Raw genomic sequence first — 15,009 nt, forward strand, 5'->3', positions numbered from 1 at the left:
TTAGACTATATTACCTAAGTCTTTTTGTCATTTAGGATCGAGGTTCTGTGTTTTCTTTCCTCCCCTAGCTAGGTAAGTTCGCATATCTAAGTTTAGGATACCTTTTGCGGGATTTATTCTGGCACCCTATATCGAGGCCTGATGTTCTCTGGCCCCGTCAGGGTAGTCTTCCAGGAAAGTCCAATTTAATATATGCATATGTCTCTCGAGGATGACATGCTGTTCCTCCCTGAACCATCGATAGCCCCTGCTCTTGGCAATTCAACATCATTGATCGACATGATGAATCGGGATCTCTAAAGCAAGGACCAAGGCTGACTGTATTTATCTTAGATCATCTAACAAGTTTCATATCATGCTTCGAGGCCAATGACTGCATTAGAATGTCAATTGTATCAAGCTACCTTAGTCGAGGGAGTTAGCTGTCTGCTGTCTCTCACACGTGACACATTAGCCAGCGGGGTCATCCACTCTCATCATGAGCAATTGTCAGCTTCACCAAACATCCAGCGATAACAGCCAACCACGTCGTCTGCCTATACTCACCCCTGTAGCCTTATCAACGCCCATGGCTACACGTATCAACGCCCCTAAAAAGGTCCGCCTGGCCTGTCGTCGCTGTCGGGTCCGTCGCATCAAGGTGAGAACCACTGCCTGCTTCCATCAACTCGACTCTTCAAGCTAAAGTGTTTCCTCCTTGGCTCTTGTTAGTGCGATGGTCAAGTACCCGCTTGCACCAACTGCGCAAAGTCTGGGCAGGTCTGCTTGGACGTGGACAGTCAGAACTCTGATGTTGTCATTCCCCGCAAGTGAGTACGCGTCAAAACATCGCAGAACATTGATTGACAACTAAGTTTCGTGTCTGCCGCCCGTGAAAGGATACAGTGGTTGGAAAATATCATTAAAGAACGTCTACCTGATGTAGACCTACGTTCTGGCCCCCAGGTTGATCCTTCTTCCGACCCCACGGCCTCCTCTCAGGATGATAGAGTCCCCGAGGAAGCGGACATCACAATATCATCAATTCCACCAGCAGAAGCAGTTTCACGCAAGCGGTCAGCAGAGACATCAGGACAGTCTGATCAAGACGAGTCCTTTCCGGAACGCGCTCATTCTGTCGCCGTCAACCTGGGCATGCTTTCTCTCAACATCGATTCACCACAAAAGCACTACCTTGGCTCAAGCTCAGGACTTCTCTTCACAAATCTCATTGGAGCATCCCCACCGAGTGTAGAGTCCACGCCTCAGGGCCCTCAAGGGGACAAGTATGCCGGGGAGCTCGAATGGAGTGATGATGCTGTTGCTCAAGACCAGAACAGGAAGTACCATCAAGAACTATACAATCTTCTGAAACAAGTAAGTCCATCACCTGTGGTGCGTTAATTTAATCTCTAATCATCGACAGGAGTTACCGTCAAAGCATAATGCACTCGTGTTGATGCACACATATATCCGTTGGATTCATCCTGACTTTCCCTTCCTGGAGCCCCTCTCTCTATTCAGTGCCGTCGAAGCCATATATTCCTCCCTTGATGGCATTCTGGAATGTGAAATTTCTTCCCATGGATGGCCCGCTAACATGCCGCCGTTCCGGTGGAACGGTAGAGTAGTAGCCCCGGGAACTTCCAATGAAGAAGGCGTCACCTTGTCAGCCGTCGCCTTTATTCTCTTCATGGTCTTCAATATCGGCGCTCTGGTCAAAGTGCGATCACGAAACTACGACTTTCCACCGCAACGCTTTTACCGCGCTGCCCTCCATTTCTCAAAAGAAGCTTTCGCTCATATTACTTTGTCCTCTATCCAATGTTTGATGATGTTAGTTATGCATGGTATGCTTACGCCAGCAGAGGTCAACTTGTGGACATTAGTGCATCTTGGGTTGGCCTATTGCGTCGAGACTGGTATACATCGGGAACAAAACCAGCCAAATCCAGACGACTTTGCTATGCTACAAATCAGACGATTCACTTTCTTTACGATCTACTCCCTGGATAGGTAATGTCGCACAAGTTCGGGTATCTGAGATTCTACTGACTATGCCAGGTCCATCTCATCAATACAGGGAAGGCCACTTGGCTTTCGGGACGAAACGTTCGATGTAAAGATCCCAGAAGTGTTATCAAATCCAGACGAGGGTATGCAGGGACCACTTCCACCGTCATTCGTAACAGCAGTAACCCATTATTCGTCATATCACTTCAAAATGGACCGTATCGTGTCCGACATAAAGCTTCACCTGTATCACCTGCCTGGCGATTCTAGCTTTTTCCCATGGCCAGACAATCCCACAGAACAACAGGCAAGAATTCAGCAGACTTTGCAAAATTGGTGGCATGAGGTCTCCAGCGACGGATTTGAGTATCCCAGTCTTGATGGCCGGCAACGGGAGGTCTGGAAAATAAAACTCGGACTGAATTACCACACGACGATGGTGTTACTCTTCCAACCATCCCAAGTCATTCGGCAACCAGCTTCAGAGGCGCTGCAGGCTTGCTTCGACAGCGCAGCTGGTATTTTAGACGGGTATCAACGACTTCACGATCTTCATGGCCTTCATTTCGGATGGCGGGCCGTGCAGAACATATTTGCAGCTGGTGCGACACTGATCTACTCGTTCTGGACATCTCAGGCTGTTCGAGAGAAGGCATCACCAGAGACAATGTCAAAGAGTTTGCGAAGCTGCTCTAGTCTGCTGACAATTGGAGGCGAGTGGTGGCCATCCGCAAGAAATGGCCAAGCCAGCTTTGGGTCAGTCGCTGATTTGACCATGAAGAGGCTCTATATGGCAGATGCGTCCAACAAAGCTCCGCGTCTATCCCTACAACACGCGGCCTCTAGTAGACCAAGACATGGGGCCGGTATCGATCCCCCCGGAACTCACCACCAGCCTCAATTATCAGACGACACTGGTCAATCGGTAGTGATTGACAGTGACACAAATGCAGCGTGGCAAAATCTAGACTTGGATGTCGGAGGTAATCCCGACCAATTGGACTGGACAGCAATTGAGGGCGGATTCGATCCAGAAATTGAGATGTTCCTGGAGGACTTCAACAGATCCGATTTCACTTGGAGCTTTCCATTAAACGACAACCAAGATCTGGACCTCTTCGGACCCGATCTTAACCCTGGATTCTGAGCTCGGGGTTTCTGGATGGTGGGGAACGGAGCAGTCCGTCAGCGGGGAGAAATGGAGTGCGGACTACTCCAACCACGGTTCCTCGGCTACGGGATCAAGAGTCGCAGATCGGGTTTGTGCGATAACAAATAAAAACATGATGATGAACATGCAATGGCAAAACAATTGTCTTGCAGCAATTGCTATGCATATTCTGCAATTGTCGCAAATATGGCGTTGACAGCAACATTCAGCCTGCGACGGTTTTGTTCCGTACGACAGAGGCCATTAACACAGGCGCGACGATGCTTAGCGACTCATTCATCTCATGTCGCATTGAGCCCTCTTGAACCTGTTTGTGGCCTATACCATCTCCTGAGACAAATTTTTAATTGTGTCGCAGTACAATGCCCTCGATTACACCTCCCGCCTCGAGTCTCTCCGCCGCGTCCAAGGCGCTAATAAGCGACCCTTGACGCTCTCCGAAAAACTCCTCTACAGTCACTTAATCCACGACAACGAGGACTGGATCCTCGACCAAATAGAGCGAGGAAAGACAATTCTCCGCCTACGACCCGATCGCGTCGCTTGCCACGATGCGACAGCGACAATGGCCCTGCTACAATTTATTAGCGCTGGTCTGCCCAGAGTTCAAGTGCCAACGTCAGTGCATAGCGATCATCTCATTGTCGCAGAATACGGATCCGAAAAAGACCTTGACCGCGCTGCGAGTGATCATCGCGAAGTTTACGCCTTTCTAAGCAGTGCGGCGAAGAAATATGGTATTGGGTATTGGAAACCTGGTGCGGGTATTATACACACTACTATCTTTGAGAACTACGCTTTTCCGGGTGGTTTGTTCATTGGTACAGACTCACATACCCCCAACGCTGGCGGAATGGGTGTTCTGGGTATCGGAGTTGGCGGTTCTGATGCTGTAGACGCTATGGCTGGAATGCCATGGGAACTTGTCTGCCCCAAGGTCTTGGGTGTTCGTCTAACAGGAAAATTGTCGGGATGGGCTTCGTCCAAGGACATCATCTGCAAACTTGCAGGAATATTGACCGTGTCCGGCGGAAAGGGCAAGGTCATCGAGTTCTTTGGTCCAGGCGCTGAGACATTGGGAGCCACGGCCATGGCTACTGTTTGTAACATGTCAGCTGAGGTCGGATCAACCTCGTGTATCTTCCCCTACTCACAAGCCATGGCACGGTATCTCACAGCTACTAAGCGAGGAGACATCGCTCGCTACGCTGACGGTTTCACTGAGACATTGCTTACCGCCGACCGTGGCAGTGAGGACTACTATGACGAGGTCATTGAGATTGACCTCTCAACGCTTGAACCTCACATCAACGGCCCCTTCACTCCAGACCTCTCGCATCCCTTGTCCCAGTTCAAGATACGAGTTCAAGAGAGCTCCTGGCCCTCCAAGATCAGTCATAGTATGGTTGGCAGCTGCACGAATAGCTCCTATGAGGATCTCGAGAAGGTCTACGACTTGGTCCAGCAGGCCAAAAAGGCAGGCATCGATCGGCCCAGGACACCCTTCATGGTCAGCCCCGGTAGTGAACAGATTCGTGCAACTGCAGAGGAGAGCGGCATCTTGCCAAGTCTGAGAGAGGCTGGAGCTGTCGTTCTCAGCAATTCTTGCGGACCCTGCGTTGGGCAATGGGACAGGAAGGATGTTGATGTTGCTGGAGCTGAGAACAACTCAGTCATTTCTAGCTTCAATCGCAACTTCACTGGTCGCCATGATGGAAACCCCGCTACGCATTCTTTCGTCACATCGCCCGAGATCGCGACCGCTTTTGCTTACGCTGGTGATCTATCCTTCAATCCCATGCACGACGCCATTCCCATTGACGAGTTCGGTGCCTCTCAATTCCGATTTACCCCTCCCGTCGCCAACGAACTTCCAGAAAGCTTTGTCGCTGGCAGTGATCTCTTCCAGCCACCTGTACTAGAAGATACGTCTGATTACAAAGTTGCCATTGATGAAGGCAGCGGTCGCCTAGAGCTTCTAACGCCCTTCGAGCCGTGGAAGCCAGGCCAGGCAGAAAACATGGAAGTCCTCATCAAAGTCTCTGGAAAGTGTACCACAGATCATATATCCCCTGCAGGACCATGGTACAACTATCGCGGCCATCTGTCTAACATCAGTCATAACATGCTCCTCGGCGCAACGAACGGATTCCTCCCCGATGCTAGTTCACTATCTATGACTGGCAAGACACGAGATCCTACAGACGGCACCATCAAATTAGTCCACAAAGCAGCACGAACAATGAAGAACGCAGGTATCAGATGGTGCATCATTGGTGATAGCAACTACGGCGAAGGCAGTTCCCGGGAACATGCTGCACTAGAGCCTAGGTTCTTGGGTGGCGTCGCAGTCATCGCAAAGAGCTTTGCCCGCATTCATGAGACGAATTTGAAGAAGCAGGGAATGTTTCCGTTGACGTTTGCGGACCCACTGGACTATGATAAGATACAGGAGGGTGATGTTATAAGCTTACTAGAAGTTGATGGGGATACGCTTCAGCCGGAGAAGCAGGTTACGATGAAGGTGGTGAATAAGGATGGGACTGAATGGACGGCGCAGTTAAATCACTCGTACCATGCTCACCAGCTTGCGTGGCTACGGGCTGGAAGCGCGCTGAATCATGTCAAGAAGACGATCTTAGGTAGCGCAGCGTGAGGTTTGCATCATGAACTAGGGTCTGGTGGTTCAGGCGTTGGCGTTGATCATGTATTTACTCAAGGCTGTTGGTGATAGGCATAAATAGGCCGATACTGCAACTTTAATGACGAAAACTTGAATTACTAATTTTACTCTCGTTTTGACCTCCACGGAGATTTCAAGCTGTCTAGGGGAGGAAAGAAAACTTAGGACTTTGACCCTAAGTGATGAAAATATTAGGTAAATCTAGCCTAAGCTTAGGGTACTCTTTGCTAAGTTTATTTTAATACCTTATATCGAGGTTCGGTGTTTTCTTGCCCCCTCAGGGCTGTCCATGCGATGTGGAGAAAAATCAAGTAACGTAATCGCCATGATCTTACCAATCGCTGTGGACTAGGCCCACTGATGGCTGTTCATAACGTTACCAACCGTATAGCCTTCGATACACTGGGAACCTTATTTATTGTGGTGATCCTTAAATGGGACAACATCTCCCAAGAACTTCTACTCGCATATTACCAGCCAGTGTCTCACAACAGCCAAAGCCATACACAGCATAATCTGGTCTCAATCGCACAAGATGAATTGGCAAGAAGTAGCCAAAGCATCTCAAGCCAAAGTGCTTAATTCGATCCCTAACCGCTGGCGAATAGATATCAATCAGTACAAAGACCTCAAAGATGTCACCAATGTGCCGTACATCTGTGGCCTGCTCACTGAAGAGCAGCTCAGAATCACGGAGCTCACAGTCACGGAAATAGTCAAGAAACTTGAGGCTCACGAGCTTAAAGCAGTGCAGGTCTTGGAAGCATTTGCTGGACGCGCTGCTATCGCGCATCAACTTGTCAGTAATCTAACTACACGATGGTAATTGTCTAATGGCAGTAGGTCAATTGCCTGGCCGAATGGTTCTATGAAGAAGGCCTGGCTCATGCAAGAGAGCTTGATGAAGCGCTAGAGAAGGGTGGTCAACTGAAAGGTTTACTGCATGGTCTTCCCATCGCTCTCAAAGTAAGCCCTCTGCCAGCCATGCTCCCTCACCCAGCTCACTCTCGGCACTAGGATATTCATTGCATTGCAGGCCATGCTTCAACTATGGCCTTCGTCTCAGGCAGGAACAACATCGTCAGCCAGGATTCCGCGGTCGTAGCTGCTCTGCGTGCTCAAGGCGCCATATTCTTCTGCAAGACCACTATGCCTCAATCGGCCATGGCAATCGAGACGGTCAGCAACCTCTGGGGTCGCACTTTGAACCCGTACAATCGAGACCTAAATGCCGGAGGTAGTTCTGGAGGCGATGCTGTCCTGGTAGCTATGAAGGGTACACCTCTCACGCCCTCGACTGATCTCGGTGGATCGATTCGTGTACCAGCTGCTTTCAACGGGCTGTATGCTCTCAAACCAACGGCTGCACGTGTCCCAAAAGGTGGGATGCCAGATCTTGGACAAAATCTGATTCAAGTTTCTTTTGGACCTATTGGCCACTCCATTGAGGATATAGAGTTACTGACTCGAGTCATCAATGCCCATCCTTACAATAGATTTGATGTGACTAGCGTGCCTGTTCCCTGGAGGGCGATCAATTCTCCAGAGGGGAAGCTGAAGATCGGGCTACTGAAATGGGATGGCGTCGTAATGCCTCACCCACCAATTCTTCGAGCACTGGAGCACATCAAGCAACTGTTGATAGAAGCTGGTCACAAGGGTATGTTCAGACTCGCTGTGAACTGTGGACTCCAAAGCTAACTTTTGTCTCAAGTCATTGACTTTGAGCCGCCGTTCGACTGCTGGCAAGCTTTGAGGACTACCGTAAGTACCCCTAATCTAACTTGGTACAATGACTAACGGAAACCAAGTTCGACATTTACTACCAAGGCGGAGCTGATACTGCCGTCGCCGCACTTGAAGAATCTGGTGAACCCATGATCCCAGCATTTGCCGACCTGCTCAAGGTCTTTAATGTTCGAAAGCTTCCCGCTTCGGAGATTCTACAGGTAAGTCGAGATACAAAATAATCACTTCTGGTCTGACTATTGGTAGTTGAGTGGCAAGGTACGAGACTACAAAGAGCAGTTCCTAGCAGCATGGGATAAAACAGCCAACGATGGGCGTTCAATGGACGCCTTGATATGCCCTCCGGCACCTGGCGTGGGCTATCCTCATGACTTCAATACATACTGGGGATACACCTCGCTCTTCAATCTGATCGACTATCCTGCTGCGATATTGCCGATGCCAGGACTCAAGGTCAACGCGGAGCAGGATCCTCTTGATTCGGAATACGTACCATTGGGCACGAATCCCTACGATAAACCCAACCACGAGATTTGTACGCATGACCCTTATGATCATACCCATCCGGATTCTAACTGTGCAATGTGTGTAGACGATCCTCACCTTTTTGAGAACCAAGCAATATGCATACAAGTGGTCGGCCGTCCTTTCGAAGATGAAGAGCTCATTCGAGTATCGGCAACTCTTGATGCATTATTTCATGGTCTATAGAAGCAACTCTAGGTCTAAGCTCAAAGACATATTATCATCAGTTATTGTCATCGGCTTGATTAATCATCTCTAGTGAATGGAAAAGCTTATAGTAAAGAGTGGAAATAACCTTATGATTTCTATCGCATTATATCCTATTATGATGACCTTATAAACCAGTCGCCTATTTATAGCCTTACTATGGTTTCGGTCACTTTCTCTTCTCCCGCTGCTCTTCAAAATACCCATCTCGATATCGTACATCTTCAAGCACGGTCAAAACCACCGTTTGCGCGGATCCTGTTCAGAAACTTGAGAACAGCCGGCGTGACCTCCTCAGGCCTCTCCATCATAGGCGCATGTCCAACACCCTTGACAGCAACCACTTCACCGTCCTTAAAGTTCGAGGCGACCCAGCGAGCTTCCTCAATAGGGTCAGTCCAGTCAGGATCGGCATCTCCATAGACAGCTAGTACCGGAGCCTTGACCTTGCTGATGTACGGTGCAACAACGGCGTGGTCGGTAGATAGTGTAGCGTGGAATGCCTTCCAGCGACCAGGGCCTGTCAACATCGCGATGGATCTGTCAACTCGTTCTTGAATCTTATCGCCAAGACCGGGCCAGAGCTTAGGGGCGTATGACTTCCAGATCATAGGGCCGGTGGGTTGGCGCATAGAAAGGCGGAAGAGACTGGCAACGAGCTTGCCAGTTCCAGGCCGAAGGAAGGCTCCGAAGAGGACAAGGCCAGCGACCTTTTCGGGATGGCTTCCAGCAGCGATTGTAGCCGCAGCACCAGATAGAGAAGCCCCGGCTAACACAGCAGGTCCTCCGCCGTAAGCGTCAATCAAGGTGATGAGATCGTCGGCAGTGGCTTCATCACCATAACGATTGAAAGTAGTACTACTGTCGCCATGACCTCGGAGATCAACCATAGCGACTCTGTAGCCAGATCTGCGAAGCTCTGTAGCTAAAGCGTCGTATGCGTCGCGGAAATCTCCCATTCCTGGGGAGCAGATGACAAGAGGCCCTTCGCCAGCGATATCAACGGCGAGCTTACCACCATCTGTTTCAATAAATGTGACCGGCATTGTGAATGTGATTGGTGAGTTATGTCGTAAGTGTAAATAGAGAATAATTATTGAGTGCTGCGAACTTCAGCCTGCAAGTGTTGAATTGATGTATTTATGAGACTGTTGATGATGAATGTTTCCAGCCATAAGCAGAATAACACAACATATATATAGTCAGACTCAGATTCTTTTCATAAATGCTTATGATTACTCCCGTGCCTCTACGCTGCATTCTCGGGTCCGTAGGGCGAGCTTCAACCGACAACTGGGTTAGACGAGACGTTGATTGGCTCGCACAAATGCACGAGAAAATGCCGAGACACACGCGAGATCAAGGATTTGACTGGGGCAGCTTTCACTCTGTATGATTGGCTATATCAACTGTCATTCCTCGGTCCTTCTATCTTCCGCTTCGGTAATCTTTTGTTGATATGATAAGATAAAGTTCATTCTTATCTTATCTATCTCTCGTGCAGGGTAGTGCATGACATTGTTTTTTTATCCTTAATGCTCTGAGACTTCTCGATGGCAACAGCTCTGCAGTAGAGCTCTTTCTATAATAGCTTACAAAGGGTCATGCAAGGTTATGTTGCTTTATAATTTTTGTTGGAGTTTAGCCGTTTCAAGGGTTTTCTCAAATAACTCCCAAATCGTCATCCTTCAACTCTCAAAATGAATCAAGAGCGTGTGAAACTGCGCTCACACGTCGGCTCAATTTCGAGAGGGTATCAATCATGAAGTCTTCTTTAGTACGGGAGTATATGTTTATTAGTATATGTATCAACTAAGCTCAGTTCTCAGGAAGTTTCAATCCCACCAAGCTCTCACAAGCATCAACAACCCGTTCCTGCAGCTCAACCTCACTACACTGGGGAGTCGGCTCTGCTAGCTTCCTCTTCGGCTCGAAATATCTACCCGTCAAGCTCTGATCATAGTCTCCCTCAGCCAACATGACATATGTATCAACTCCGTCCTCCATCTTATCTGGTCCATCTTCACCGCCGAGCTTCGTCGCAACCCATCCGGGATGAACAGACATGACTGATGTGTTCTTGCAACGCCTGGCGACTGCGTTTGCCAGCAACATGACATGAAGTTTTGAGTCGCAGTATGCAGGGAAGTCTTTGAACTGAGACTCGCCTCGCTCAAGCCAGAAAATATCCTTCACGCTTGTATCGGCTTGAGCATGGAGCATAGACGCGATGTAGATGAGTCTCTTGGGAGGTGTCAACAGACAAGTGAGAACATAAGGTGCAAGGACATTGACGGCAGTCTGAGCTGGGATGCCAGTGTCGGGAGTCTTGCGGAATGGTCCAGCCATCAAGCCAGCATTATGAATAATGGCATCAAAGGTTCCGACTGCATTGACTTCCTCGGCGAGCCTTTTTGTCTCTGACACGAGTGTCAAATCTGCTACAAAAGCACCAGCTGCACCAGGGCATTTTGCTTTGGCCTCTGCTGCGCGTTGAGCGTTGCGCGCATGAAGGTAAACGGTGTGATTGCGCTTGACGAGTTGACGCGCTGCTTCGAGGCCCAGGCCATCTGCGGAACCAGTAATGAGAATACGAGCCATTTTTTAAAGTAAATCAAAACTGAATTTAGTTGTTAAGCAAAACGTTCGAGGGTACTGTTGCCAATTTGTAACTTCAATGAGAATACGAGAAAATTCTTCGAAACTTGGCACCACGTCAACTGCCGGCTTTCAATTATCCAAATTGGCTCCTAGCGTCCCGCATTGACGTGTAACCTCGGCGATGCTAAACTCGTTTCAGTTGACGATTTCCGCTCGAGCTGTGGATAGCGGATATACCGGACTTTGAACGCTGCCGGGAATGGGTCTGGCGGATGAAACCCAACGCCGAGATGCGGCTATGGGTCTGCCGGGTCATTTTGCTCACCGAGATATATAGATAAGGGACTCGTCTCCAAGATTGCCTTGAGGTGCATTGATAATGATTGAAGGATCTTGATATAATGTATGAGTACAATCTAATCGGTCTTCTAATTGGTTCCATCTATCGCCTCTTCTACAGCTTCACCTGAGTCCCCTTCCGATGGTCTACCAACTGCCTCAGCACCAACGCCGATTTCTTCGGCGTCCGCTCTAACGTCTCGTAATCCGTAAACGTCACACCAAACCTCGGTCCATATCCATCAGACCACTCAAGATTATCCATCAACGACCATGCGAAATATCCCTCAATGACAGATCCATCTTCACCAACTGACCTGCCAATAGCGTCAAGGTGATCTTCAAAGTACTTAATCCTATACTCATCCTGCACAGACTCCTCACGCGTCATCTTATCCTCCCCGGGGCAAGGACACCCGTTCTCTGTGATGATGATAGGTTTCCCGTAGAGACGATATACACGCGTGAGATGTTTGCGGAAGAGGTCGGGGCAGGATCGGAGCCAGTGAAGACCACTTTCTAAACCGACAGGCTCACCAGCCTTGTTGGTTTGGAGCTCATCCAGATTGCCGATGTAATCTGTGTCTGGTGCTGGGGAGGACTTGTGACGCGCGAATTGGGAGGTGTAGTAGTTCATGCCGTAGAAGTCACTCTCTGCTGAGCGAAGAAGTTTGAGTTCTTCGGATGTGAACTGTGGGAGGCGGTCTTTGAGCTGATCGCGCATGCACTTTGGGTAGTCTTGTCCCAAGCTTCACAAAGTCAGCGTCTACAGTACGCGGTTCATGGAAGGTTGGCATGACTCACAAGATGGGGTTGGCAAACCACCCGATATGGAACTGCATTCGTCGCTCGGCAGCTTCACTGTCTCGTGGGTCGCTGCTATCCCATGGCTCATAGTAATCTCCGTTTAGTGAGATTCCTATTTGGCCTTCCTGTGATGCACGGAAGTCCTGGTCATAAGCTGCAACAGCACGAGCGTGGCTCATGATGAGAGCCTTCCCGACGATCCATGGTTCCGTTGAAGTGTCGCCTTCAGTGGACTGAGGATTGATGCTGCTTCGTCCTGGAGCATTTCCTCCAGTTGCATAACCCTAGAACGTATCGTTAGCAATTGACTGCTATCTTCTCGAAAAAATAACTTACGAATATTGAGACGATCCAGGGTTCATTGAGTGTAATCCAGCGTTTCACTCGATCACCAAACCTCTCGTAACAAAGCCTCGCATATCTCTCGAAATCCTTTTGAGACTCTTCAACATCTAGCCACCCACCGTATCTCTCATGCAACGCCTGCGGTAAGTCCCAATGGTAAAGAGTGACCCATGGCGTGATACCTCTCTTCAAGCACCCATCAATGACCATATCATAGAAAGCGATACCAGCTTCATTAACAGGATCATCCCGCCCACCAAGAGGAATGACACGAGACCACGAAATCGAAAAGCGATACATATCAGAACCATACCGCTTCAAAAGATCGAGGTCTTCTTCAAGGCGGTGATAGTGATCACAGGCAACATCGCCGTTTGCACCTTTTGTTCGCGTCGGTTCAAGATGGCAAAAGACATCCCAGATTGAGGGACCGCGACCATCTTCAGCGACGGCACCTTCAATCTGGTAAGACGCCGTAGCGAAACCAAGTTTGAAGTCCTTAGGAAGAGAAGGCATTGTCGTCTGTAGAGTCAACACAAAAGTCTAGTGACCAAAATAAGTTACATACTTCGGCATTCTTTATACCGTGGAATTACGGGCCGATAAGATAAATACCCAACTCGTCGTAATTGTCGATCGCGGTGAAATTCATTTGATCCACTGGGTAGTTTCCCCGACGGTGAGGGGTTTCTTCGAATAGCGCGATGTGCTATTTCGCCGTTTTCCCGTAGCTTCATTGAGCAGACCATTCCCCACGGGGAAGTTTGGAGACTAGGTCAAAATGGGGATTTTTCGCTGTAACCTTGGTTCATGGCATGTTTCTGGACCGAGTCTTTCTCTCTTCTTCAGTGTTGCATTGTGTGTATATAAGTATGCTAGAGATCGCCGAGCTTTATTACAAGACTGTAAACACCATCACCAGTCACTCTTGACGACTCTTTTTACCTTGTTTCAGTTTCACGGCAGCAACGTCAACATGGCTCCGAAAGCGGCGCACGCGACTGAAGATATTCAGTCACCTATTGACCTCACCACCGTTCCGCCGTTTTGGAAGCGCAAGAATGGCATTCTTTTATACTTTCTGCTTACGTCCTCACTGTTTGCCAGTATGGCTCTTGGCATTGATGGGTAAGTGCACCTTCAACCTGGTACTCGGTGCGCATACTGACTCATCGTGAAGCTCTATGACCAACGCCCTTCAAACCCTCGAGAGCTGGCAAGACCGCTTCGGACATCCTACTGGTTCCAAACTTGGCTTTTTCGGTGCTTCCAACGCCATTGGAGGTGTCATACCGTTCATCTTCCTCGGTTGGATTAGTGATGTCGCTGGTCGTCGCGTCCCAACTGCGATGGGATCTATCGTCATTATTGCCGGTGTCATGGTTCAACTCTTTGCGACCTCGCTCAATATGTTCATTGGTGGCAAGATCGTTCTGGGAATTGGCTCCTCGCTCATCCAGATGGGTGCTCCGGTCTTGGTCACCGAGCTCTCACACCCCAAGGAGCGTGTGCAGATCACGACGCTTTACAACACAAACATTGTGCTGGGTTATGTCATTGGTGCATGGGCGACATACGGGTGCTTTCGCATCCCCAATCAGTGGTCTTGGAAGCTTCCTACTCTTGTTCAAGTCATTCCATCGGCATATCAACTCATCCTCATCTTTTTCTGCCCCGAGTCACCTCGTTGGCTGATCGCAAAGGGCAAGGTTGAAAAGGCTCGAGAGATTCTGATCAAGTACCACGGTGAAGGTGATTCCGACAGCGAACTGGTCAAGTTCGAATGCGCCGAGATTCAGCAAGTCATTGCTGAGGAGGCCGAGCAGAACATGACCTGGAAGGAATTCTTCTCATCCATTCCTAACCTCAAGCGCATTTCGCTTTGCTTCGCTACTGCGCTTTTCAGTCAGAGTTCGGGCAACCTCCTTGTCTCGAACTATCTGACCCAGATCCTCAAGGATACAGGCATTGAGGCGGAGAAGGACATCACTCTTGTCAACGGCATGGTTACTCTCTGGCAGTACATCGTCGCTATCACCATGACGCTTCTTGTTGACAAGTTCAAGCGCCGCACCTTCTTCCTCGTTGGCTCCGGTGGTGTCCTTGTCACGTTCATCATGTGGACAATTGCCGCTAAGCAGTACCTGGAGGGATCACTGGCTGGCGGCCGAGTCGTACTGGCTTGCATCTTCCTCTTCCAAGGCTTTTACACTTTCGGATGGACAAATCTGGTCGTTACTTATCCTCTTGAGATTGTCACCTATCAGATGCGAGCCAAGACTTGGGCATTCGTGCTTCTCACCATTCAAGTCGCTTCGATCTTCGGCGGCTATGTCAACCCAATTGGTCTGGAGGCTATTGGATGGAAGTTCTACATCTACTACTGTGTCTGGGTCGCCATCATCTTCTTGGTTGTCTACTTCTTCTTTGTCGAGACATCTGGACCTACGCTGGAGGAGCTCACGTATCTGTTTGAGGGTAAGGATGCGAAGCAGGAGATGGTCAAGGAGATTGAAGTCAAGAAGGAGGAGCACGATTTCATTCACGAGAAGGGAGTCTAAAGAGTCGTATGTGGACAGCAGATATGTGA

General features: G+C 49.2%; 7 protein-coding genes across 7 annotated transcripts; 4 read left to right on the forward strand and 3 right to left on the reverse strand.

Moving 5' to 3' along the window:
- Positions 1-715: 715 nt before the first annotated feature.
- Positions 716-3,139, forward strand: FTJAE_12364 (pyrimidine pathway regulatory 1; the record flags this gene model as incomplete). The annotated part of the gene is made up of 4 exons (XM_037345402.1): positions 716-809; positions 926-1,356; positions 1,406-1,995; positions 2,044-3,139. The coding sequence occupies 4 exons, from the start codon at positions 716-718 to the stop codon at positions 3,137-3,139; spliced, it is 2,211 nt and encodes a 736-aa protein (XP_037200549.1).
- A 210-nt stretch (positions 3,140-3,349) lies between these two features.
- Positions 3,350-5,819, forward strand: FTJAE_12365 (aconitate hydratase 1; the record flags this gene model as incomplete). The annotated part of the gene is made up of 2 exons (XM_037345403.1): positions 3,350-3,391; positions 3,522-5,819. 2 exons carry the CDS (start codon positions 3,350-3,352, stop codon positions 5,817-5,819), a joined length of 2,340 nt encoding a protein of 779 aa, XP_037200550.1.
- A 562-nt stretch (positions 5,820-6,381) lies between these two features.
- Positions 6,382-8,306, forward strand: FTJAE_12366 (uncharacterized protein; the record flags this gene model as incomplete). The annotated part of the gene is made up of 7 exons (XM_037345404.1): positions 6,382-6,645; positions 6,690-6,812; positions 6,864-7,506; positions 7,561-7,610; positions 7,658-7,795; positions 7,842-8,130; positions 8,188-8,306. The coding sequence occupies 7 exons, from the start codon at positions 6,382-6,384 to the stop codon at positions 8,304-8,306; spliced, it is 1,626 nt and encodes a 541-aa protein (XP_037200551.1).
- Positions 8,307-8,551: 245 nt separating this feature from the next.
- FTJAE_12367 (AB hydrolase superfamily yisY) lies at positions 8,552-9,373 on the reverse strand (the record flags this gene model as incomplete). The annotated part of the gene is made up of 1 exon (XM_037345405.1): positions 8,552-9,373. One exon carries the CDS (start codon positions 9,371-9,373, stop codon positions 8,552-8,554), a length of 822 nt encoding a protein of 273 aa, XP_037200552.1.
- A 772-nt stretch (positions 9,374-10,145) lies between these two features.
- FTJAE_12368 (short chain dehydrogenase reductase family oxidoreductase) lies at positions 10,146-10,928 on the reverse strand (the record flags this gene model as incomplete). Its single annotated transcript, XM_037345406.1, has 1 exon — positions 10,146-10,928. The coding sequence occupies one exon, from the start codon at positions 10,926-10,928 to the stop codon at positions 10,146-10,148; it is 783 nt and encodes a 260-aa protein (XP_037200553.1).
- A 428-nt stretch (positions 10,929-11,356) lies between these two features.
- Positions 11,357-12,935, reverse strand: FTJAE_12369 (beta-glucosidase; the record flags this gene model as incomplete). The annotated part of the gene is made up of 4 exons (XM_037345407.1): positions 11,357-11,459; positions 11,585-12,016; positions 12,072-12,358; positions 12,411-12,935. The coding sequence occupies 4 exons, from the start codon at positions 12,933-12,935 to the stop codon at positions 11,357-11,359; spliced, it is 1,347 nt and encodes a 448-aa protein (XP_037200554.1).
- A 460-nt stretch (positions 12,936-13,395) lies between these two features.
- On the forward strand, positions 13,396-14,980 carry FTJAE_12370 (uncharacterized protein; the record flags this gene model as incomplete). The annotated part of the gene is made up of 2 exons (XM_037345409.1): positions 13,396-13,547; positions 13,600-14,980. The coding sequence occupies 2 exons, from the start codon at positions 13,396-13,398 to the stop codon at positions 14,978-14,980; spliced, it is 1,533 nt and encodes a 510-aa protein (XP_037200555.1).
- Between the last annotated feature and the right edge of the window lie 29 nt (positions 14,981-15,009).

This window comes from Fusarium tjaetaba, assembly GCF_013396195.1.
Source record: "Fusarium tjaetaba strain NRRL 66243 chromosome Unknown NRRL66243_c0000333, whole genome shotgun sequence".
Lineage (NCBI taxonomy): Eukaryota > Fungi > Ascomycota > Sordariomycetes > Hypocreales > Nectriaceae > Fusarium > Fusarium tjaetaba.